This window comes from Balaenoptera acutorostrata, chromosome 12 (assembly GCF_949987535.1).
Source record: "Balaenoptera acutorostrata chromosome 12, mBalAcu1.1, whole genome shotgun sequence".
Lineage (NCBI taxonomy): Eukaryota > Metazoa > Chordata > Mammalia > Artiodactyla > Balaenopteridae > Balaenoptera > Balaenoptera acutorostrata.
Genome location: NC_080075.1, coordinates 32,359,609 through 32,383,731, shown reverse-complemented (window position 1 = coordinate 32,383,731; position 24,123 = coordinate 32,359,609). Strand labels below are relative to the sequence as shown.

The following is a 24,123-nucleotide window of genomic DNA, read 5'->3' as shown; positions in this document are numbered from 1 at the left end:
GGAATAAAGACACAGACCTACTAGAGAATGGACTTGAGGATATGGGGAGGGGGTGGGGTGAGATGTGACAGGGTAAGAGAGTGTCATGGACATATATACACTACCAAATGTAAAATAGATAGCTAGTGGGAAGCAGCCGCATAGCACAGGGAGATCAGCTCGGTGCTTTGTGACCACCTAGAGGGGTGGGATGGGGAGGGTGGGAGGGAGGGAGATGCAAGAGGGAAGAGAAATGGGAACATATTGTATATGTATAACAGATTCACTTTGTTATAAAGCAGATGCTAACACACTATTGTAAGGCAATTATACTTCAATAAAGATGTTTGAAAAAAAAAAAAAAAAGATTTAGGGGGCTTCCCAGGTGGCGCAGTGGTTGAGAATCTGCCTGCTAATGCAGGGGAGACGGGTTCGAGCCCTGGTCTGGGAAGATCCCACATGCCACGGAGCAACTAGGCCCGTCAGCCACAATTACTGAGCCTGCGCATCTGGAGCCTGTGCTCCGCAACAAGAGAGGCCGCCGACAGTGAGAGGCCTGTGCACCGCGATGAAGAGTGGCCCCCGCTTGCCGCAAGTAGAGAAAGCCCACGCACAGAAACGAAGACCCAACACAGCCAAAAAAATAAATAAATAAATAAATAAATAAATAAATAAATAAAGATTTAGGGGGGAAAAAAAAAAAAGGAAGGAAATTCTGACCCATGTTACAACATGGGTGAATCTTTAAGACATTATGTTAAGTGAAATAAGCTGGTTGCAAAAGGGCAAATACTGTATGATTACACTCATGTGCAGTACTTAGAGTAATAAATTCATAGAGACAGAAAGTGGAATGATGGTTGCCAGGGGCTGGGGGCGGGGGGAGAAAGGGAGTTATTGTTTAGTGAGTTTGGGGTTTCAACTGGGGAGGATGAAAAAAATTCTGGAGATAAATGGTGGTGATGGGAGCATAAAAGTGTGACTGTACTTAATGTCATTGAACTGTACACTTAAAGTGGTTAAAAAGGTATGTTTATGCTATTAATATATGTAATATATAAATATAAAAAATAAAATCGGCAAATCAAATAATAGGCATATAAGCAAAGTATAAGCAAACAGCACAAATATAAACATTAAGATAGAGAATATTGTCTAAAACTAGATGATGGAGAGGGAGAGGGAGGAAGATAAAATTTGATTATTTTATCATTGCTATAGTGGGGAACCCATAAATACTGCCCCTAAAGACATAATAATATTAAAGCATAAACTCAGGTCATTTTAGCTCTCAGAAAAACTAAAACACACACACACAGACCATGCAAAGATTTTTAGAAAAACCCTATGAAACTAGAAAATATAATATAAACATATTACATGACTATGTAAATATAATACAAATGTAAAACCAGACCAAACATATCTGTCATATCAATACATGTCATATCAATCACTTATTAATCACAAAATTTAAATCAGATCTCAAAGCAAAATCTAACTCTAAAATAAAAAGCTTCATAAAGGTTGAAAATAAAAGATTGGGAAAATGTGTGCCAGGCAAATGCAGATGAAAAGAAAGCAGAAGTCACAATCTTGATATTAGATGAGAGCATACACAGGTCCCCCAAATTAGATGAGACAAAGCTTGGCACTTTACAATGCTAAATGCTGCAATTCCTAGTTATGACGGTCATGAGAATATCTATGTGCTAAATAATACCTCAATATTTACAAAACAGAAATTACAAGAGATAGAAGAAGAAACAGAAATATACTGGTTTGTGGGGGAGATTTTAATTCACTTTTCTCAGTTCATGTCAGATCAAGGGGACAAAAGCATGAGAGGATATAGAAGACTAAAGTAATTACTAACCTGATTGAACCTGGTAGCTTGAAAATAGAGACACCCCTATGGCACATTTACAAAATTGACATATATACACTACTGTGCATAAAATAGATAACTAATGAGAACCTACTGTATAGCACAGGGAACTCTACTCAATGCTCTGTGATGACCTAATGGGAAGGAAATCTAAAAAAGAGTGGATATATGTATATGTATAACTGATTCACTTTGCTGCACAGCAGAAACTAACACAACATTGTAAAGCAACTATACCCCAACAAAAATAAATTAAAAAAACCCCAAAACAAAAATTGACCATGTGATAGAGCACAAAGAAAATCTTAATAAAATTCAAAAAGTGACAAAACACTGACAATGTTTTCTGATTATAATGCCATAAAGTTAGAAATTAATAACAAGCTCAAAAGCACAAAAAACTTCTATCTGGAAAATTAAAAAAAACCAACAACTCTCTTTTAACAATTCTTGGTGAAAGAGAAAATATAAGAGAAATTGCAGAATATCTGGGAAGCAAGGATAAAACCCTATCTTTTAGAACTTACTGGTTACAGTTAAAGCAGTATTCAGAGGAAGTTTATAGCCTTAAAAACTTATGTTAAAACAAAAGAAAGAAAACTAATTACACATCTAACTTTAAGATCAAAAAGTAAATATAAAACTATAATTATGGAATGCCAAGAAAAGAAAAATGAAAATATTATACATGAAAACAAATGGGGCAATACTAAGGCAGTAGTAAGCAGAGGCAATTTCATAGCAATAAGTGTTTTCCTTATCAGAAAAGAGGGAACAAAGTAATTAAAATTTCAACTGAAGAACTTAGAAGAAAAAAAATCCTTAAAATAGTAGAAGAAAATAATAGAAATAGAAGCAGAAATAAGAAACTAGAAAAGAGAAAAAGGTAGTATAGACACCTCGAAGAATTGGTCTTTTGATTGAAATGATGCAACTATATAAATATGGCAAGAAAATATTCAAAATGATACATACCAAATGTTAACCAAATAATTAATTGTCATTTTTGGAGATCAGAATTTAAGGCAATAATAATATTTTCTTTATATCTACTTACATTTTCTAATTTTTAATAATGAACCTATATCACCCATGTAATTAATTATTTCTTAGAAGAGATAGAACTTGGGCTTCATGGAAGAGATAGAACTAGAGCTAGGCCTAATGAGAAAAAATGTTTAACGAGATGAGAAAGGAACTTACCTGAAGTACAGTAGGTCCTCTGTGCCCGCGGGTTGCATATTTGCGGATTCAACACATGGAATCCGCAGATATGGAGGGCCGACTCTCTTGCCAGTCAGTTTCAGACATAACCAATTTTAGCATGTATATTAAGTGGGTTAATATCACTATTAATTAGGTACATTTTATCATCTATAATAGAAGACTACTGCTTCGTTTAAGTCTAAGCAATGCTCTAACAAGTAAAAGTCATTGTTTGAGAGGAGAGAAACAAATAAATTGAGTTGACAAATTTAAAGTGGTGCTCAAAAGACTTCCTCAGCCCAGTATTTGATCCACTGCCATTTGGACATCCTGGACAGTAAGTATTTTGCTGACTTGTGAATCTTCTAGAGTTCTGTCTTGATCTTCAAATAAAAAGTCAGTTAACTTTTCATTTATTTGTTTGACTGTGATCTTATTCGCAAAAAATGCACCACCATGTATCTGATGACTCTCGGGTATCTAGAGTATTGGATTAATCAGAAAACCCTGTTTTCCAACGTCGTTGAACAAATGTCTTCCCCTCTTACTCCCTTCTCTGGTCTCCCCCCCCCCCCCATTTCTCTCTCTCATCTCCATGATTTGCATCCTTTTTATGTCTGCCTTTGTTCTCTTCTTGTCTGCCTCTCTTCCTTCTTGGCCCCCTCTCTTACCTCCACCTCTCCCACCTGCCTTCCTCTTGGCCTTTGTTCTCTAATTTGCTTATGGCTTTTCCCCCTCATTTTCTTCTCTGTCCTTTCTCTCCTTTCTTTACTTGAACACTGTCATGTTTCCTCTTTCCTTGCTTTCCCTCTTCTTTCTCTCTTTCCTTTGTCCCCCTCTTTTGTCTCCCCATATGGCAGGTCTATGACACAGCACTGGAGAATGTGAAGGACTTTGAGGGCCTGTCTGACTTTTGTAACACCTTCAAGCTCTACCGGGGCAAGACTCAGGAGGAGATGGAAGACCCATCTGTCATTGGGGAGTTTAAGGTAAGTCCTTGAGGACACGTCTCTAACCCAGGGGGGCCCAAGACTGGAGTGGCAGCAATGAGTGAAGGGGGTGGGGGCAGAGGTACTGTAGTAACATCAGTAGTGACCCCAGTGCCGCGGTTGGTGACCATGTGGGTGATGGAGGTGGTGGCGGGGACGGTGATGCTGCTGATGCAGAATGTGATGGGGGTGATGGGATGGCATTGGGCTTAGTGATCGCTGTGGTGATGACTCTGGCAGACATGAGAGTAAGGGACGTAGTGGTGATTGTACTGGTGACACTGAGGATGAAAATTGAAGTTGACCCCTCCTTTTCAGGGCCTCTTCAAAATTTATCCCCTCCCAGAAGACCCGGCCATCCCCATTCCCCCAAGACAGTTCCACCAGCTGGCTTCCCAAGGGCCCCAGGAATGCCTGGTCCGCATCTACATTATCCGAGCATTTGGCCTGCAACCCAAGGACCCCAATGGGAAGGTAACATTCCTAGAGCTCTCACCTCCCCTGGAATAAATGATAGGCTGGGGTACAAAGAGGCTGCAGAATTTGGATACACATTTTGCCCCAAGGAGTTCACAGTAAGTGGGGAAACCAGACAAACATGTACAAACCTGAGGTGTGACTGCATTGGAGTTCTATCAAGGCCAAGTGTTCCAGGAGGTCAGAAAAGGCCAAAGTCAGTACAAGACTTTGGAATAATGGGGAAGACTTCCTGGAAGGAATAGGATTCTTAAGGATTGATGGAGTTGTGATAGGCTGGGAGGGAGAAGAAAACCATATTTTAGGAGGAGTCAAAAACCTTGGCAAAGGTTTGGGAGCAGAGTCCTTAGTGTAGGTTTAGCACAAGGATAAGGCATAAGGACAAGGGACATTGATGGTGTAGGCTGGGACAGGACTCTGTGGGGTGGGAAGGGAAGAAGGAGGGGTGGAACATGATGGGTAACTGTGCTGGCCTGGCCACGGTGGAGCCTGAGGCAAAAGGAAAAATCAGCAATCCTGATCCTGTCTTTATTTAAAATTTTTGATATTTTGTTCATCATGGACTGTTGGTATTGGTTTTAATTTTTAAAATATCACATTAAAATGTTGTTTATTTTGATTACTAAGCTTTTCTGTCTTTCCCTTAAATTTTGTGCCTGAGGCGAGTACCTTACTGACCTACTCTAGTCCTGACCCTGAGTGAAGGAGGGGAGCTTGAGGGAGGGCAGGAGTCTGGAGCTACCGGGAGATGGGGGGAGGAGCAGAGTAAAGTTGGGAAGAGAGAGAAAGAGGAAGAGGCGAGGCAGGAGTGGGGGACAGTGGGTTTCAGAGGTACGAGGCTAGGGTCTTCTCTTGTCTCCTTAGACAGGTGCGGGCCTAGCCTGTGTCCTAGGTTGTGGGTAGGGACCTGGTGTCCTGTCCCTGGTGCCCTGCTTTTCAAGGTGAGAAAAGCTGCCCATGCCCTGCTGGGAGATCACAGGGCGGGATGGAGCAGTCCCCGCCCAGGCACCACCGATGGCCTCCAAGACGTGGCTGTGGTCAAGTTTATATACTTCAAAGCTTCCTGGTGCCGAGACTGACCGTAAACATTCTTTGGCCCTTGCTGCTCCAGAGGCTAGTTGAGGGAACGCTGCTGCTTGTAGGAGGCTGCGTTGGGCTGAAAAAGTCTGGCCATCTCTCTCCCTTTCCACCTGCTGAAGCAGAGGTCACAGACAGGACCCCAGCTTGGCCCAGTCACATATATCACACAAACTGGCATGTTTCTGAGGATATGGGCCTGGCCCCCACCCGCCCTCTCCCAGTGGGGCAGTGGATTGGGAGTATGGAGGACTTAGGCGCCCAGCTTCCACTGCCAGAGCCGAGGCTAGAAGCCCACGTCGGGGGTGGTGTGCAGGATGGGGCTGCTGGCCTGGCAGGTGGCAGCTTCTTGAATGGTGGGCCCCCTTGCCCCTTTGAGGGGCAGAGCAGTGAAGGAGCCTCAGAAGCGTGTTGGGAAGGTTATGTCGCTGAAGTGTTTCCTTCTCCTTCTCCAGTGTGATCCTTACATCAGGATCTCCATAGGGAAGAAGTCGGTGAGTGACCAGGACAACTACATCCCCTGTACTCTGGAGCCTGTGTTTGGAAAGTAAGTTGGGGTGGCTTGGGTCTTGGGGTGGAGGTGCCAGTCTGGATAACCCACAGCCCAGCGGGAGCGCTGTGGCCGCCACTGGGAGGTCCCCATCTCCTGGAGCGAAGCTGTGTTCCCTAAATCTCGCGTGTCTGTAGGGGGGTAACCTCAGCTAGCGCTTCCTTAAGCGCTAAAGGCTCGAGTCCTGGCAGAAGCTCCTAGTTAAACAATTACCCTGAAGATCAGAAATCTAAATGGAAACCCAGAGCGTGCATTTGCTAATTCTTCTTTTTTTTAGATCAACTTTTACTTTGGAATAACTTTAGATTTACAGAAAAGTTACAAAGATAGTACAGTTTTCGTATACCCATCACTCAGTTTCCTCCGCCATTAACATCCTACCTAACCATGGTACATGTATCAAAATTAAGAAATTGATGTTGGCTCATTACTATTAACTAAACTCTAGACTCTTTTAGGATTTTGCCAATTTTTCCATTAATGTCCCTTTACTGTTTCAGGATCTAATCCAGGATTCCTATTACATTTACTAGTTATTCTCTTTTACTGTTGCACGTTCATCTGTGGCAGATAGTGGAAGGATGTGGACTCAAGAGGGTAAAATGCTTCGTAAAATCTAAGAACGAGGGAAGGAAGAAGCAGGGCCCATTGCACGGGAGTAGTTCCCAGGCTTCCTGACTTGCTTGCTGTTTGGATGCGAGCGTATTTAGGGCAGAGAAAGGAGAACCTTGAGGGAGGTTGGCAGCTATTTCTCTAGCACCTGTAGGAGAAGGCATGTACCGATATTGTCAAGCGACACACTGGATTCATGAACCGGTGTCTCTTGAGTTAGTTGTAGTCATCTGGCCCTTCAGAGAGACCCAATCAGCCAGGGGAAATGCCATTTTTGAAGGGGAAACAGTCCTGGCCAATGATGAGCCACTGCCAAGCTGGAACTGGAGGGAAGGGCTGTGGGGAGGATGGCGGGTGGAAGAGAAGAACCCTGTTTGGTGAGCCCCAGTGGCCAGCATGGGGCCCCAGGCTGACGGGACCGTGCAGGGCCCGGGGCAGGGTAGGGGCGCTAGTGTAGAAACACGCCTCTCCCTCTCTGTTTCACCGTCTCCCTCAGATCACGGCCACCTGCTCTGCTTGGGGTGTCAAGCCTCTGTGAGTCCACAGCAGAAGCTCTTTGTTTCTGTCACCCGTGTGTTGACCAGCAGAACGCATGGGACATAATCAGACACAACTTTGATTTTGTCTGCCAGTTTCCCGTAAACATGTATTCTGTGCGGGTGACCTTCCTCACTCCCTGAGTGGAAACTGTGGCAGGCAGGCCACTTTCCCGCTCAGGTGTAGACAGTCCACTTTGCCGTCCGCCCACCGTCTCAAGTTGGTAACCAGAACGCGCATTCATGTGTCATCAGGAGCGCACCGGATGGCTGGAGGGCAGTCGCTCCCTCTCGCAGCTGCGTCCACTTTGGGCACAGCGTGTGCGCCTTGTGGGTGTGTGCGGAGGGGAGAAGGGTCTTTGCCCAGTGTCCCCCCTGCCCCTTCCTGCCGTCCTTCGCCATACTTGCAGGGCCAGGACTGGGGAGCCTGTGTGAGAGGAGGGGCTCATCTCAAGTGCTGACTTCGCCCCATCCGGCACCCTTTGGGTGGCAGATGTTTGCTTCCCTGTGGGCTTTTCAGAGACACCCCCTGAGCCCTCCTCACATAGCTCCTGGGATGTGGCAGGTGCTGGGTCCCTGTAGCGGGTGTCCCCCTCCCATTCCCCCCAACCCGTTCTCAGATGGGCCGCCCCACAGTCTCTCGCTGTTGGAGCCCCAGGTCCCGTGGGACAGGCTTCAGAGCAGCAGCCCCCTTCTCCGCAGGCAGCACTGCAGTTCCGTGCCCAGCCAGGACGGGAGCTCAGCTCCTCCGGAACGTACCCCCCACCTCCTCTCTGCTACAAGCTGCTTGTGCTTCCTCGACCACAGCTCGGGTGCCAGGCTTGTGTGTCCCTCCTGCAGGGAATTCATTTCAGGGGAGAAGGGACAGCACTTGTACACTTGACCTCCGTGGGCGGTGGCGGGGGGTCTCAGAGCACGGCAGGAGCTCTCTTCAAAGAAACTTCCGCACAAATCCTCTCTTCATCCCACTCCAGCAGGAGTGTTGAAGCCCCAGGAGTGCGGAAAGTGGATCCCAGGCCACGCCCTTGGTAAATTCTGGAGCTCTGGCACCTGGCTCTGGAGTTTCACATCTCTTGTCTCCAGGTGTCCCGGTTGAAACTTCATTTTTAACCTTGTGCTCCATTTCATTCGTCCATTCTGTGGTCCATCAGGCAGGTATCTGCTATATGCCCAGCTCAGATTATTTGGGAAAACCGCACACACACACACACACACACACACACACACACACTCAGACAAGCCCAGCACCGGGAGTGCTGTGGGTGGTGTGCTGTAAGAGCCATAGGAGGCTCGAGGAGGGTGGACTGCAGGCCAGTCCCGGGAGAGGAGGAGGAGGCCAGGGGTGGCTTTCTAGCTCTTGCTCCAGCCTTGCCACCCACTTGAGTTTGCGCTGTGTCCGGTGACCTCTGGGAGCTAGCGTCGTCATGACAACTGCCCCCGCCTCCCCCCCACCCCCCACCCCGCAATAGGATGTTCGAGCTGACCTGCACTCTGCCTCTGGAGAAGGACCTGAAGGTTACCCTCTATGACTACGACCTCCTCTCCAAAGACGAAAAGATCGGGGAGACGGTTATCGACCTGGAGAACAGGCTGCTGTCCAAGTTTGGGGCTCGCTGCGGACTCCCCCAGACCTACTGCATGTAGGTGCAGGGCGCTGGCTGCTTCCCTGACTGTGGGCCAGCCTGGGCCTAGCACGGCACAGACACTGTCTCTCTCAGTCAGCCCAGGTCTTATCCCCACTCCATAGATACGGAAACTGAGACCTGGACTTGTAAGTGGTGGGATTAGGATTTGAACGTGCTTATCTGACTCTAAGAACCCAGCTCTTCCTCAGGTCATTATAATCAGGTTCTCCTTAAGGCACCGTTGAGGGCCTGGAGAGGGGAAGGAGGAGGGAGACAGACAATGGGACACACAGCCCCACTGGGCCCCAAGGTGAACTCACGTGTGGCCAGCCCCACCCACTTCCTGCCAACTTGGGTCTTGTCTGGGTCTGATTCTCTAAAGCTGGAAATTGGAAACATTTCAGTTCCAATTCCATGTGTATGTAAAGAAGTCCTTTTGTCTCTGGGCCTCAGTTTCTCTGTGTGTGAAATGGGCTCCCTGGTCATGATGAACAATCACACAGGGTGCCCACGGTCAAAGTGAAGGGTGGGTGATGCCATGCGTGTGGGTACATAGGTCACTGCACACACCTCTGCCTCCGTCAGTGTCCAGGAGCGTCTCATCTTTGTCTTGTGTTTGGGCCTCAGCTCTGGACCCAACCAGTGGAGGGATCAGCTCCATCCTTCCCAGCTCCTCCACCTGTTCTGCCAGCAGCACAGAGTCAAGGCCCCCGTGTACCGGACAGACCGTGTAGTGTTTCAGGATAAAGAATACACCATCGAAGAAATAGGTGAGTTCTCCCGCTACCGCCCTCTCTCTTGTGGGTCCTCTCCTGCTGGATGTAACCACTGGACACAACCCACACCAGCACGGTGTGGTCTTGAGTCTCTCCAGGGCAGCACAGATGGACTAAACTTGCGCTTGGTATTCTTGAGACCAGTACTTACCTGGGACACCATTGTGAAAATTTGAGGTCAAGGTGGGACCAGGGTCAGGGTGGGTCAGGGTCAGAGCTCAGTCTAAGACCAGGTTGGGGCCTGTCTAAGGACAAGATGAGGGGTGAGTCTGAAGCCAGGGTCAGGGTCATGGTTAGGATCAGTCTGCTTCTGGCTTTGGGTGGGCAGACTGGTCAGAGTTTGGGTACAGCCCACCGCTGAGAAAGCTTTCTACTTAATCATACTAGTCTGCCAGCTTGACCTTGACGGTACCTTCTGAGCCCCCAGTCACAACTCCTGCACCTGATACATCCAAAGGGTGGCAGGAAGCCCTGTAGCCCCCGTCTTGCCTAATTCTCTGGGTCTGCCTCACGCTCATGCCGAGGGTCCTGCCATGTGCTCCCTGCGTGTCTGAGTTGCTCATAGGCCTGCACGGCCCACCCAGAGCAGCTCAGACTCCCCGGAGGTGTTTACAGGCCCAGCTGGCCCCTCGCCTCCTGCTGGTTTCAGAGATGTTTGATGTCAGAGCTGGTGCTGAGGTTGTAAAAGGGGAGCGAGGCTTTGGCTCCCTCATCTCAAATCCCCCTCCTCCTTCTTCGTTTCTCTGATTCTCTGAGGTCATGGCTGAGCCAGGCTCCTTTCCATTAGGCCCTAACCCCTCCCCCAGTCTCTTTTCCTTTAGAACATGCATCTGTTTTAGGGGTGGTCTCATTTCTTTCTGCTAGTCTGTGAGCAGCTTAAGCACAGGAACCAGGGCTCATGGTCATAAATTCATAGGAATAGAAAGCCAGAAAGCTAGAGTTGGTGAGGCCTGACATCTCCTTGTTTTTGCAGATGAGGCCATTCAGACCACGAGTGGTTAACAACCTGCCCAAAGTCACCCAGCTGGTTAGAGGCAGAATCAGGTTCCTGGCCCGGTGGTCCTTCTGCAATACTATGCTGCTTCCTTAGTGGCAACTATTAAAGTGGGCAGGGCAGGTTTGATGGATGAACGTGTGTATGTGTGTGTACGTTAGAAGCTGTGCTGGTGAACATGGGCACACCTGAGTGCACAGACCTGTGTGTGTACGTGTGTATAGACACATGTGGACCCTCCTACCCCCAGTCAAGGTCTCTGTCAAGGGGGCTCCAAGTTCATGTTGCTGGCTGGCTGGCCAGGCTTGTCAGGGTCAGAGCCACCCCCGTGTCCTCACCCCACCCACAGTACCAGTCCATGACCCAACCCCTGGCAGGTAGAGCTGTACCTGGGAAGCACGCAGGGGAAGGGAGGGGTATTCACATCCAGTCATGCGCCTTTCCTAATGAGTGTGTGATCTCAGCTGCCCTGCTACCCAGCTGTGTGACTGCCCGGTGCTTCATGTCTGTCATCTGTGAAATGGGGCTAATAATAGCACTTACCTTTTAGGGTTACTTTGAAGATCAAGCCCTGTTAATATTTATGAAGAACAGTGCCTGGCTCCTGCTTTATAAGTGTTCTCTGTTACTGCTATTATTTTAGCTACTGCTACTAATCAAAGAGATTGCATGAAACAGAGAATACTACTGAGAGCACTTAGATGCCCAATCTGGGAGAAGAGCTTGTGGAGCCTCAGAGTTGAGAGCAATCTGGAAGGGCTTCCTGGAAGGGGTGGGCTTTGGAGGGTGGGGAGAATTTGTATTGGGTAGGAAAAAGGAAGGAGAGCTTACAGAAGAGGCTTGGTAGAGTTGATGGCAATGGGGAATCTGGATTTTAAGCCCAGAGCCTGTGGACAACGAGGTTTCCCCTACAGAGAATGAGACGTGAGGGCCAGAAGAAGTGTGTCTGGGCTAGGGGTGAGGCTGCAGGGTTAGCAGCTTCCCGAGGCCCTCAGGCCCCCCTACCGTCTCCTGCTCACTCAGTCCTGGCAACTTTTTTGTCTCCTCTCTGGGGCAGAGGCTGGCAGGGTCCCGAACCCACACCTGGGCCCAGTGGAGGAACGTCTGGCCTTGCATGTCCTGCAGCAGCAGGGCCTGGTCCCTGAGCACGTGGAGTCCCGGCCCCTCTATAGTCCCCTGCAGCCGGACATCGAGCAGGTAGGACCTCTACCCTCGGGCCCCAGAGCCCCTGACCCTCAGCTACCCCGCCCCAAGGACAGCTTGGATATCCCAGAAGCACCAGTGGAGACCTCGGGATTTGGCTAATCTCTCCTTGTGGAGTTTCTGCACAGCCTGAATGGTTACCATTGTTGGCCTACGAGGGGACCTCTTGAGCCTGGCCTCCGCTGGCTGCCTGCAGGCCTCAGGGCCTGGGGAATGAGGCTCCTCCTCCATCCCCGTGTAGGCTGGACCTCTGGCTGCCCACGAGTCACTCTGACGCCTCGCTGTTTCAGCCTGGCCACAGGGAGTCCTCCCCTGCCATCAGTCAGTGACATCCCAATGGCCAACCCTGTGCTGGGCAGGGGGTAGTTCAGACAGGGCGAGCCTATGACAGAGAGGCAGAGCAGCCATCAGGAAGGCCAGGGGAATCCTCCCAGGCAGTGCGGGGGAGGGCAGAGGGACAGCAGGCCCAGGGCTGACATGGGGAGGCTTCCTGGAGGGGATTGGAGGAGGAGGAGGAGGCGAGAAAAGGTTGCAGGCAGAGATGGGCCGAGGCAGCCTTTGTGGCACTAAGGTGCCTTTGTGGACATGCAGAGGACCTCCCCTCTGCTCTTTGGAGCTGAGCTCTCCTCCCCTTGGCGGCGTGGCCACCAGCTCCCCAGAGTGTCACTGCAGGTGTTGGAAATGTCAGCTCTTTCATGCTCATGTGAACCAGAAGAAGTTAGGTCAATCCCTGCTCCTTCTTCTGTAAGATGGGGACAGAGGTAACAGCCGGCTCGCAGAGAAAGAGGGAGCTAAGGGGTGGCAGGTAGAGTGGTTTCCTGTCGTGGAAACCCTCTGAGCCCCGATCACTAAACCATGCTCTCTGAGCCTCCACAACTGTGTACACCGTCCCCAAGGCCGAACGCCCCCCGCCCTCTTCCACCTGGCACAGTGAGACTCAGCAAACTTCGCTGTCTCCAGAGAGCTGCCCTGACCCCTGATCCCCAGGTGCTACCCCAGTCCTCGGCCTGTGGGGCAGTGGGCTCACCCCTGTGGTTGGCCCTATAGTCCCCTTGAGGGCACCTCCCCTACAGGGTGCTGAGCCTCTCCATGCCGGGCCTGGGGTTTCTCTGTCCTGTGCTCCAAGTATCCAGTGCAGAGCAGGTGGTCAGGAGATGTTGGTTGAATGAAAAGGGTGGCGAGAGAGCAGGGTCGTGTCTCCCTCCCCAGGGGAAGCTGCAGATGTGGATCGACCTGTTTCCGAAGGCCCTGGGGCGGCCGGGACCTCCCTTCAACATCACCCCGCGGAGAGCCAGAAGGTGACTTACCCCAGCCCAGGCTCAGAGCTGAGCAGGGTGGTGGAGTAGTTGCTGCGGGTGGGAGCAGGAGGTGGCTCTTGGGCCAGGCTTTGGGCCACTCGGGCCTCACTCTTGTGCGGGCCTGGCCAAGCGTCCAGCCAGGCACGCGGCAGAGTCTTGGGTGAGCTGACTTCTTGGCTTCTCGGACAAGGACTGCCCACCCTTCGGTGGGAAATCCACGGGGATTTGAGTCATCCTTCTCTGCAGGTTTTTCCTGCGTTGTATTATTTGGAACACCAAGGATGTGATCCTGGACGACCTCAGCATCACCGGGGAGAAGATGAGCGACATTTACGTGAAAGGGTAGGAAGTCGCCCTCCTTCCCACCCGTCCCGACTCCACGGTGCCGCCCCTGCTCCCTCGGGGGTGGTGGTTGGTTGGGAAAGGGGGAACTCTGGTGTAGGGAAGGGGGAGAACAAGAAAGGAAGGATGGCCTTATGGGAGTGGTCTCTGCCTTTGGGGGGTCAACCCCCACCAGATTTCTTCTTCCACATTAAGCTTTGCGTTGAACGTACAAGGTTTGAGGATGTCCCTCGAGAGAGAAGTTAGAACATTTTGAAATTTATGGCACATTTGGTACATCAACTGATTTTTCCTTTATCATTTACCAAGTTCAATGGCCTTCTTAATTCCTGGTTTGCTTAAGTTGAGGCTGTGTGTTGTGGTGGAGACCTTCATTAGCCATGTTCTCTAAAATGTGTATGTCTAGTTGGATGGTTGGCTTTGAAGAACACAAGCAGAAGACAGATGTGCATTATCGGTCCCTGGGAGGTGAAGGCAACTTTAACTGGAGGTTCATTTTCCCTTTTGACTACCTGCCAGCTGAGCAAGTCTGCACTGTCTCCAAGAAGGTGAGTGTCATTCCTGTCCCCAGTGGCGCTAGTCCCAGGGCTGTCAAATATCAGCCTGATGACGGTTAGAGCCGTGTCACTGTCATACTCTTACCGCTGCCCCACCATTGTTGGAAGCACCTCGGCCATCGCTGCATACCAGCCACCACCATTGTCCCATCACTGCCAGTGTCGCCACCACCACCATGTCCACCGTGCCCACTCCTCCTACTTCTGCCATCATTGCCGTCGTTAGCATTGCTGCCGTCCCACAATCTCCCCCACGCCAGCTCTGCAACCACTGTATGTAGCTAAGTCCAAATCCTAACAAACCAAGCCGCAGGGAGGGCCATGGGCTCAGAGTGGGGAGAACATTGGTAGGGAAACCCAGCACGGCCATCAGAGAGCGGTGGGGCAGAACCCCTAGGGAGAGCGGCCCCAGAGGGCTGTCTGGCCTGCGGTTTGGGTTGTCTGGCCACCCGGTAGGATCGGGTGTTGCTTAGCCAAGTCCCTGCTGCTTCCCCCTTCCTCCCATTTCTGTGCCTGGGGCCTGGGACCACTGTCCAGGCTAGTATCTCTCAGACCTGGGGAGGCCCGGTGCATCAGCCGGGGGGAGGGGCAGCTCCAGAGACCTCAGCTCTTTGTGGGTTAGCATCTTCTAGTTGAGGCCTCATCTGGGCCGTGAACTCTTTCCTCCTGAAATAGGCGGGTCCCAAGGCGGGTGGTGGCCCCGAGCCTGCCCTTAGGGAGCAGTCCCCAGAGCACAGTGAGGCAGTCAACTTCTGGAGGCGGAGGGCCCCTCTGTTGGAGTTTCTAACTACCGCGTCCCACCTAGAATCAGTTCCACCTGCACGTGCTCTCCTGCTCCACAGGGTGAACGCCTCTCTGGAGGTCTGGGTCCTGCTGGTCCCGTTTCCTTCCAGAGGTGGCGCAGGGCTTCAAGGCAAAGCTTCTGTGACTCCTCTTTCTGTCCCGAACGGTTGTGTGGCTTAAAGAAGGGAAATATGTAATGGACCTCGGCTGCCTAGGTCCTCTTTATTCTCTTCATTACATCCTTCCCCCATGACCCCTTCCTAACCCAACAGACAGAATCATCTGCACTTCAGAGAAACCAGAATGTTCCGCTGAACACTCTGAAACCATCAAACAAAAGAAAATATGGGTTAAATAAGGTTAAATGAATTCTTTCACCCAGGGGTGCCTACCAGAAAGCAGAGTTTAGCAACAGCCCTGGGTGCTGTGCAGTCAAGGAAAGCCTAGCCTATTTGTAGGTTTAATCTTGTTTGCCTTTGTTCAGCATGTTTGTCTATCAAAAGGTGTTTCCATAACAAACCAAATGCTGCATTTGCTGGGGAGAGCTCCAAGTCAAACAAACAGTGCCTGTCCTTGCTGTGGACGGAGGGAATGGGGAAGGGCGGCCGGGCCCTTCTTCAGGCCACCTCCCGTGCTCAACAAGCCCTGCACGGGGTGAGGCGTGGCTGGGGAACCGAGGCTGAGAGATGCCAATCTGCCCAACATGGGAGGCGGGACCACCTCTCTGGTGTGACAGGTGGAGATGGGTGCAAGGAGTCGCAGGGAGCAGCGTCTTCTGTCCTTGCTACAAAGTAGGAAGAGAGAGACTCTCCTGGCACTGGGGCAGGTGATTTGAGACAAATGACAAAAGGCGGGAAGCAGCTATTATTGAGTGAAGGAGAGAAAGGGGGAGTGAAAGTCAGAGGGAGAGGGAGCTAATTGGTGGTACCCAGCAGTTCTGAGGGCCCAACGGGGATTGCTGATAAAGAATTTGAGGGCGCTCCATTTTGGCAACAGTGGGGTTTCATCTCTGCCCTTTAGACACCAGCAAGGAGGGAGAGAGTTGAGCTGACCCACAGTGGAGTTCCAGAGGAAGAGAGGGGCTGAGGGAACCGACCCATTGGCCCGATGGCCCGCAGGCCTGGGCTGGCCTTGGGAGAATGAGAAGGCTATGGGGGATACTGAGCCTGGAGGCGTCGAGGAGGCTGGGATAGGCACGCCCGGCGTGGGGAGGGCTGAGGGAACGGGACTTCCCCCCACTTGGTGCCAGGCTCCGGAGAGGGTGGCTGGAGGGGGGGTGTGGCAGAGGTCAGAAGAGGAGGTTGAGAACAGTCAAGGGGTTCTGAAGTCAACCAGGAACATGAGGGAGGAACTGGCTTGACCCGAGACGGGGCCATCGGGTCCCTCTGGGAGAAAGGACCCTGGGAGGCAGGAGGGAGTCGTGCCCACAGTGGGGCACCAATTAGCTGGTCTGGGCTAGGGGACTAAGCCTGGGGGCGGTTAGTGCAGGGGCACTGCACAGCCTCTGGGCTCCTTGGTCCTGCTGCAGAGCCAGCCCTCTGCTGAGGGGTTCAGCGCCTCTGGCAGGCAGGCCCTCCAGGGACCCCATTAACCAGACGAGACTGTTGTAAAGTACAAGGTCTCCTTTCATCCGGCTGCTTTGAACCACCGCTGGTTGCCCCGGCCGGCTCCCCACCTGGAGCCCAGCACACCCACCGGAGCCAGCCTGTGCGTCAGGCACCCACCCTGCAAATAAACAGCTAGTAAAAGGGCCCAGGCTGGGAACGTAATGAGTGCCTGGGACCTGGGGGGCCATCCCCAGGCTGGAGCCCCAGCCCAGCTGCTCCCACCAGGGGCTGTTTGAACCTCTGGCTCATTACTGAGCCCATAAACCGGGCCGGCCAGAGGCACGGAGGATGCTGGCGTCCTGTACAGGCGGGCCTGCAGAGCTGGCCATAAAAGCCCCGCCAGAGGAGGGAGGCACCTGCAGGAGGGCTGGGGCCCGGAAAAGGGGGAGGCACCAGATGGGGGTCGGGAGCGAGGGGCCAGGTGGGGACCTGAGCCCCTTCACCCACCCAGGCAGCAGTCCAGGCTGCAGCCAACTGCTTCACAAGGTGATCATTCCTCAGGGGGCGCTGGCCACGGTCTTTGGTCACGGGACCTCTGTGGGGTCCGCGTGATCTGGAGTGGCCACCAAGGCTGTGTACACAGGGCACCTGGGCCCAGACAAACCCTGTGTGGTCAGCAGTGCTCCCCGACTCCCGTGGAGTCTGTCCCCCTGAGACTGGGTCCAGGTCCCTGCTGTGACCTGGCACCCACCATCTGCGGGATGGTCAGTGGGTCCTTGCCAGCCACTCAGGTAAAGCTACAGTGAGAGGACAGAGAATAGGTGTGAGTGGGAGAGCCCCAGGGACGGTCCTTTGGGTTGAGAGTGACTGGACCCAGGGGCGGATCCAGGCCTCAGCGTGCCCGTCCCCAGCCCTCAGCGGCTCCATGAGGCCTTGGTGGAGAGAAGCCCAAGACAGTGCTGTTCCAGGCTGACTGGTCTGAGGGAGCGGGGAGGGGACAGCAGTGGGCTGGTGAACTTCCCAGCGCCGGGAGCTTTCGATGTGCCCCGGGGCAAGCTCTTGGAGGGGAAGGTGGGGTGGGCTGGGGACACTGCCCCCAGTGCCAGCCCCTTACAGTGGTGTGTCGGGGGATCCCCCCTGACACCCAGGTTCCCAGCCAGCCCACCTTGTCCCCAAGATCACAGGGGCAGGATTAAGAGACTCTTGAACCTGACTGACTGGGTTGGAATCCAGCTTGCCACTTCCCAGCTGGGTGACTTGGATAAATTACTTGCTCTTGTTTCCTCAAGATAGTATCTCCTCATAGGTCGTTGGAAGCATAAATGATTTCATAGTGCGAAGAGGCTGATGCCTAAGAAGTGCATATTAATGTTGTTTTTATTAGCTGTCAGACCTTGGGCAAATTCTTAACTTCTCCAAGCCTTTGTTACATCATCTGTAAAACGGCAATGAGAACCTTGACTCATGGACTTGCAAGGATTAAAGGAGCTACCTTATGTCAAGTGAGCCTGCATGGTCCCCTCCTGGGCCCTTGAACATGGCCCTCTGGGGTCTCAGCAGTCTTCCTGCCAGGACCTGGCTCTGGCAAATCCCTAAGGGACGTCCCTCTCCACTGCCTCCTCCAGGCAGCCTTCCAGGCTAAAAGGGACCACTGCTCCTCTCTAATCCTGCTCTCCTGCTTCCTCCTCTGCTTCTCCTCTGGGCCAGGATGCTTTCTGGAGTCTGGACAAGACAGAGAGCAAGATCCGCGCCCGAGTGGTATTCCAGATCTGGGACAACGACAAGTTCTCCTTTGATGACTTTCTGGGTGAGCACCATTTCCGGTCAGCACCGTTTTGCCTGTCGGGGCTGCCCCAGAACCCCTGCTGTATGTTTGTGTGCCTCTCTCAAGCCTTGTGGGAAGGCTGGCAGGAGGATCAGGGAGCTCAGGGTCACTGGTCCCTGGTGCTTAGTGAGGTCGGTGACACAGAGTAGTGCCAGGGTGATCAGGGTGGCCAGCAGGGTGGCCTGCCAGCTGAGGTGGCATTGAACGCTGGGCCATGTTGGTTGGTTGCACCCAGGGAAGGAAGAGAGGGGAGCGCAGGGTGAAGGCAGTGCAAGCAGGAGCTCCGTCACTGGCTGTCTGGCCTTTCACGTGACAGGATCCCTGCCACCTCAGTCTAGTGAGTGAGTGGCTCAAGGCTCTCTTCGCCCTTGTGCCCCAGAGACTGAGCAAATGAACACACCTGGGGCCAGGACTCTGCTGGGGGAAAGTGTGCGGCAACCCTGACTGCGGAACAGGGAGCGCTGGGCTGGAGGACGAGGTGGAGATGGTGCCTTCACAGGGTGAGGTGTGGGGCCCGCTGGCTGGACTGAGTAGCAGCTCCATCACAGCTATAAATGTTCACTGGGAAAATGTGGCCTATCCCTACAATAGGATGTTATTCAGCCACAAGAAGAAATGAGGTCATGCTACACCAGGGGTGAACCTTGAAAACACACCAAGTGAAAGAAGCCAGACGCAAAAGTACAAATATCGTATGATTCCTTTACATGAAATGTCCGCAATACGTAATCCACAGAGGCAGAAAGTGGTTGCCGGAGATTGGAAGGAGAGGAGGTTGGGGACCGACTGCTCGTGGGTCTGGTGTTTTTTTAGGGGTGATGAAAATATTCTGGAATTAGGTAGTGCTGGTGGTCTCACAACCCTGTGAATATACTAAAAGCCACTGAGTTGTACACTTTACAATGGTTAAAATGGTGCATTTTGTTACATGGATTTCACCTCAGTAGAGAAATAGTGAACCTGTGAGAAAGGTGGTCCAGGAAGTCACGAGTCCTGTGTTGCAGTTCTGCTCTGCCACCTGGGGGCAGGGCGGGCTTGGACGAATCACTGGAGCCCTCCCTGGGTGGCCCGTGATTGCAGAAGTCACGGAGCTCGTGGGCCCCGGCAGAGGATGCCCTGAGGAGCAGCCCCAGCAGGAATGGGGAGGAGGGCTGCCTGCCCGTCGGGCTGCTCTTCACCCCACTTCCCCCCGGCCCCGAGCCTGGTCCCCTGAACTTGGAGGACTGGGAGCTGCTCCACAGCTTCCCTGTAAAAGATTCAGGGTGTCAAAATCATAGCACCAAGCTGGACTTTTGTTCTTTGACTTGTTATTCTGGAAGACATAATTCCTGTGGCAAAATTAGAAACCGGAGATAAGCAATGCCTCCCCTTCCTATTTATATATATATATATATATATATATATATATATATATATATATATATACACACATATATACATATTTTAATTCCCCTGTGTGCTTTATTTATTTATGGCTGTGTTGGGTCTTCGTTTCTGTGCGAGGGCTTTCTCTAGTTGTGGCAAGCGGGGGCCACTCTTCATCGCGGTGCACGGGCCTCTCACTGTCGCGGCCTCTCTTGTTGCGGAGCACAGGCTCCAGACACGCAGGCTCAGTAATTGTGGCTCACGGGCCCAGTTGCTCTGCGGCATGTGGGATCTTCCCAGACCAGGGCTCGAACCCGTGTCCCCTGCATTGGCAGGCAGATTCTCAACCACTGCACCACCAGGGAAGCCCCCCTTCCTATTTTATTATAATCTCACTACCCAGAGATAACCTTCACTAATATAACTAAGATAACCTTCACTTTGGCGTGTATTATTATTTTGGCATGTATCTTATACAAGCAAACACATATGTGTTATATGTGTATTTTATACATATAAATACACATGCATATATGGCATATAGATAGCAAAATTGGTTTATGTTACACATACTGTCTTAGATCTTGATTTTGGGGAAAACAATATATTAAAAACATTCTTTCTGTCAGAAGTTATCCATCTGCATTGTATCTGCATCACGGTGCTTAACGTCCCGCCTGATGTCCCATCGGACCCTCACTAGTCCCCCCTAGGTGCGTACTCGGCTCATCTCTAGGGTTTCCTGTGTGAGTGACAGCCTAGGTTTACATCTTTGGACCCTTTGTGCATATCTTTCCTGAACTCTAAGAAGCAGATTTTTAGAGTCTTTGTACATTTTAGTGGTTTTTGACACATTTTGTTCAATAGCCCTCTAGAAAGATTTTACATTTTTATATTCTCACCTGTGCCCTGTTTGCCTTAAGGGCACCATTTTTCCTAAATTTTTGCTGCCAGTGTTATCTTTTTTTAAAAAAAATTGCCAACGTGGTACCTCATTTTTATCTTTCTTTGCATTTCTTCATTACTTGTAAGGTACAACTTTAAAAATATGTTTGTTATCCATATTGTTGATGGGATTTTCTTTTTTATGGTTTTGGGATGGTCCTCTTTTATTGTTGATTTTCAGAGCTTTTTATATAGTAAGGACACATTACAAATAATTTCTCCAGTTTTCAATTGCTTTTCACATTTTTATGGAATTTTTTTTTTGTTTACAGACTAAATAATTTTTTTTAGCATCAGTCTATCAATCTTGCCTTTATGAGGTGAGGCTTTAGAAAATCAATTTTAAAAAGACAAACAAAAAATTGCATTTTATTGAATGAGAAAACAGTGTCCAAAATAAAATTAAACAGGATCATCTTTTGTTTTTAAAAATAAAACTACTACTTTTTAACTCCATAGATTTCTTTTTTTTTAATTGGATGTTTGTATATATTGTGAAGTGATAGCCAAAATAAGTTACGTAGTTAACAATTTTTTTTTCTTGTGAAGAGAAATTTTAAGATCTACTCTTTTAGCAACTTACAGTATTATTAAGAGATTTCTTTTTTCCCCCTTCATAATGTATTTTCTAATTACATATTTTACTTCTTTTGAGTACTTATTACTTTTATTTTAAAAATAATAGTTAAGATCTGTAATTTTGCCATCAGGAAATAATCCTATGTTTCCTTACAGTCTTTATGTAGATATAGTATATATAGTTTAATATCCTGATTTTTACTTAATATTATCTGGGGATCATATTTAAAATGGGAAATAAACATTCGTCTGTAGTTGAGGGATGGAGAGATGTGTAGATGGGTGGATAGATAGATGAATGCTGATAGAGTTGAACAAATGCTGGATAGAATAATGACCTGATTAATGGATAGATACAGTGCTCAGCAAATGGTAGCTCTAGAGGGATGTAGATAGTTAAGTCAAAGCAGATAGATGTATGGAAAGAAAGAAAGCTAGAAAAATAGATCCAGTCAATGAATACTTGCAGTAACTGAGCATTCCACACTGAAAAAAACCTAATCTCCTTTGTATGGTATTCAAGAATTGTTACCGAGTCCAAGCTTGCTCTGCTCACTGCACGACAGGCCAAAGAATAGGAGACGAGGTGTTGAGACAAGGAATACGACTTTATTTGGAAAGCCGGCAGACCTAGAAGATGACAGACTAAAGTCTCAAAATAACCATCTTATTAGGGTTTGGATGCCAGTTTCTTTTATAGCACAGAGAAGGGGAGGAGATGAGGAAGTAAAGTAAAAAGGCTATAAGTTTTACAAATATCACCTGGAATGGCCAGCCTCCGGGAGGGGATGTGTTAATTTCTTCTTTCTTATAGCCATCCACAGGTGGACAGGTTCCGGATATTTCCCCGAGCAAAGGCACTTTGGTTTAACATTCAGGCAGAGGGTCAGGGTTCCCTGAGAATAGATAGTATGTATAAACATTATGCCATTATGTATAGACAGTATCCTTTTAGTGAACAAAAGCAGTGGAAAGCAAAGGTTAAAGTAAAAGAAACAGATCCAACATATAGTCCGATTTGGCTCTTCCCTGTTACAATTCCCCACTGTCAATATCCATTCCACAATCTTGTGGAAGAAAGGGTGATGGCCGTTCTAATTGCTTCATCAGATGGATCTTTCTGGGAGTGTCCATCGGTGTCAGTGTTCCAAACATTGTTTCTTTTGTTCCTCTCTGGAAAGTGTCTCCTTTACACTGTAGCCTTAAAAAATATTCACAGTTTAAAAGTTGAGAGTTATGATGTATTCAGTGGGAATTTTGAGGGCTTCAAGCTTGGGAGGGAGCACTTCAAGTTAAGGAATTTAGCGCTTTTCTATGTATGGGAAAATGCAAGAGTCTGGGCTCACTGAAATCACTCCCTTGATATGCACCTTAGCTATCTGGGGCCTGTATCCTGTATTCTCATATCCTGAGTTTCCTCAGGGTTCACCGGCTCATGTTGGAAGGCTGCAATCGCTAATGACTGATGTGTCAGGAAATATTCAATTTCTCAGATCCTCTCCTCTTGGTCAGGATTTTGACCAATATTTGGGAGACATTTCATGATCAACTTTTGTCCCACAGCGCTGGGAAGCTCATCCCAGATCAGGTGAAAATTCTTGTTATGCCACTCCAAGTGCTAGTTTTTGGATTAGGCCCTATTGATAATTAAAGATTCTCTGGATCCCCTATCTAATTATGATCCAGGAGACATTTTCCCTTGTTGCTTCTTCCCATACCTAGAATCACACTATTACAATTATTTTACATTATAAATGTCATCTATTTCCTCAAGATGTTTAGCCATAGAAGTTTTGTTGGAAGCCTTGTTACACACTGGGTACTGTAAGAGACAACAGTCTTATAAAATAGACAGGATATAAGTAATGCAGCTAGTAACATTGACAAAGACATGGTGCAGCAGGGAGACACAAAGTACAAACAATTTGGCTTACAAAGGTGTAATTTACCAAATTACTGTGGGTCATAATTAGCTTAAGGGGGAGGTTTTCCTTACACCTGGAAAACACAGATTTAAACCGGTCATTTTTCAGATAGAAACCGTAAAAATTATAACCATATTCACCAGTTTACTGAGTCCTATGTAACTAATCCTTCTTGTTAACAGCTTTATGAAGCCATCAGGTTTCCCATTTCTTCAATTTCTTAGCCAGTTCAGCATTATGGCCTGAAAGCCAGAAACTTGTGTTTATCCAAAGTCCTTTCCATAAATCTTCTTGAAGAGGAAGCATTTTTACAAAGGCATCATCAGAGTGAAGCCATAACTGTCTATAATGACGAAAGACTTAAGAAGGCACGTTTAAATCTGATTACAATGCAATTGACAAAGTAACTTGGTTAGTGCTGTGACATGCAACACATTTAGATAATAGCTAGAATTATGACTGATAACATTTTACCAGCACACATCAAATTTTAGGAACTCCACATAATCTCTAGAATACCTGTATCATTTGCCATACGGTATAACCTAAGAAGATTTATTACTTATTTGACACTTCCCATGTAATTCAACATACCAAGTGAACCTAATTAGTTAATATCTCTCTTTGGGGTGTTTCAGGGGCCCTTTGAAGCATCCCAAAGTTAGCTAGAGTTCAAAGGAACTTCATTATAATTTGATTTGTGAAGTTTTAAAAAAATTTTATTTATTTATTTTTGGCTGTGTTGGGTCTTCGTTTCTGTGCGAGGACTTTCTCTAGTTGCGGCAAGCAGGGGCCACTCTTCATCGCGGTGCGCCAGCCTCTCACTGTCGCAGCCTCTCTTGTTGCGGAGCACAGGCTCCAGACGCGCAGGCTCAGTAGTTGTGGCTCACGGGCCTAGGTGCTCGGCGGCACGTGGGATCTTCCCAGACCAGGGCTCAAACCCGTGTCCCCTGCATTGGCAGGCAGATTCTCAGCCACTGCACCACCAGGGAAGCCCCTGATTTGTGAAGTTTTGTCAAAAAAATATCAAAAGTGTTTAAACAGT

At 49.2% G+C, this 24,123-nt stretch overlaps 1 protein-coding gene across 15 annotated transcripts in view; it reads left to right on the top strand.

The window, feature by feature from the left end:
- The window catches only part of DYSF (dysferlin), a 234,093-nt gene that overhangs the window by 197,938 nt on the left and 12,032 nt on the right, over nucleotides 1-24,123 (top strand). For all 15 annotated transcript variants that reach the window (XM_057558086.1, XM_007175528.3, XM_007175525.3 and 12 more), the window contains 10 exons: nucleotides 3,934-4,062; nucleotides 4,381-4,536; nucleotides 6,072-6,163; nucleotides 8,784-8,954; nucleotides 9,567-9,709; nucleotides 11,767-11,906; nucleotides 13,122-13,210; nucleotides 13,457-13,552; nucleotides 13,959-14,100; nucleotides 18,147-18,246. In XM_057558086.1, coding sequence (XP_057414069.1) covers nucleotides 3,934-4,062; nucleotides 4,381-4,536; nucleotides 6,072-6,163; nucleotides 8,784-8,954; nucleotides 9,567-9,709; nucleotides 11,767-11,906; nucleotides 13,122-13,210; nucleotides 13,457-13,552; nucleotides 13,959-14,100; nucleotides 18,147-18,246 — 1,258 coding nt within the window. The remainder of the gene's footprint in view (nucleotides 1-3,933; nucleotides 4,063-4,380; nucleotides 4,537-6,071; nucleotides 6,164-8,783; nucleotides 8,955-9,566; nucleotides 9,710-11,766; nucleotides 11,907-13,121; nucleotides 13,211-13,456; nucleotides 13,553-13,958; nucleotides 14,101-18,146; nucleotides 18,247-24,123) is intronic.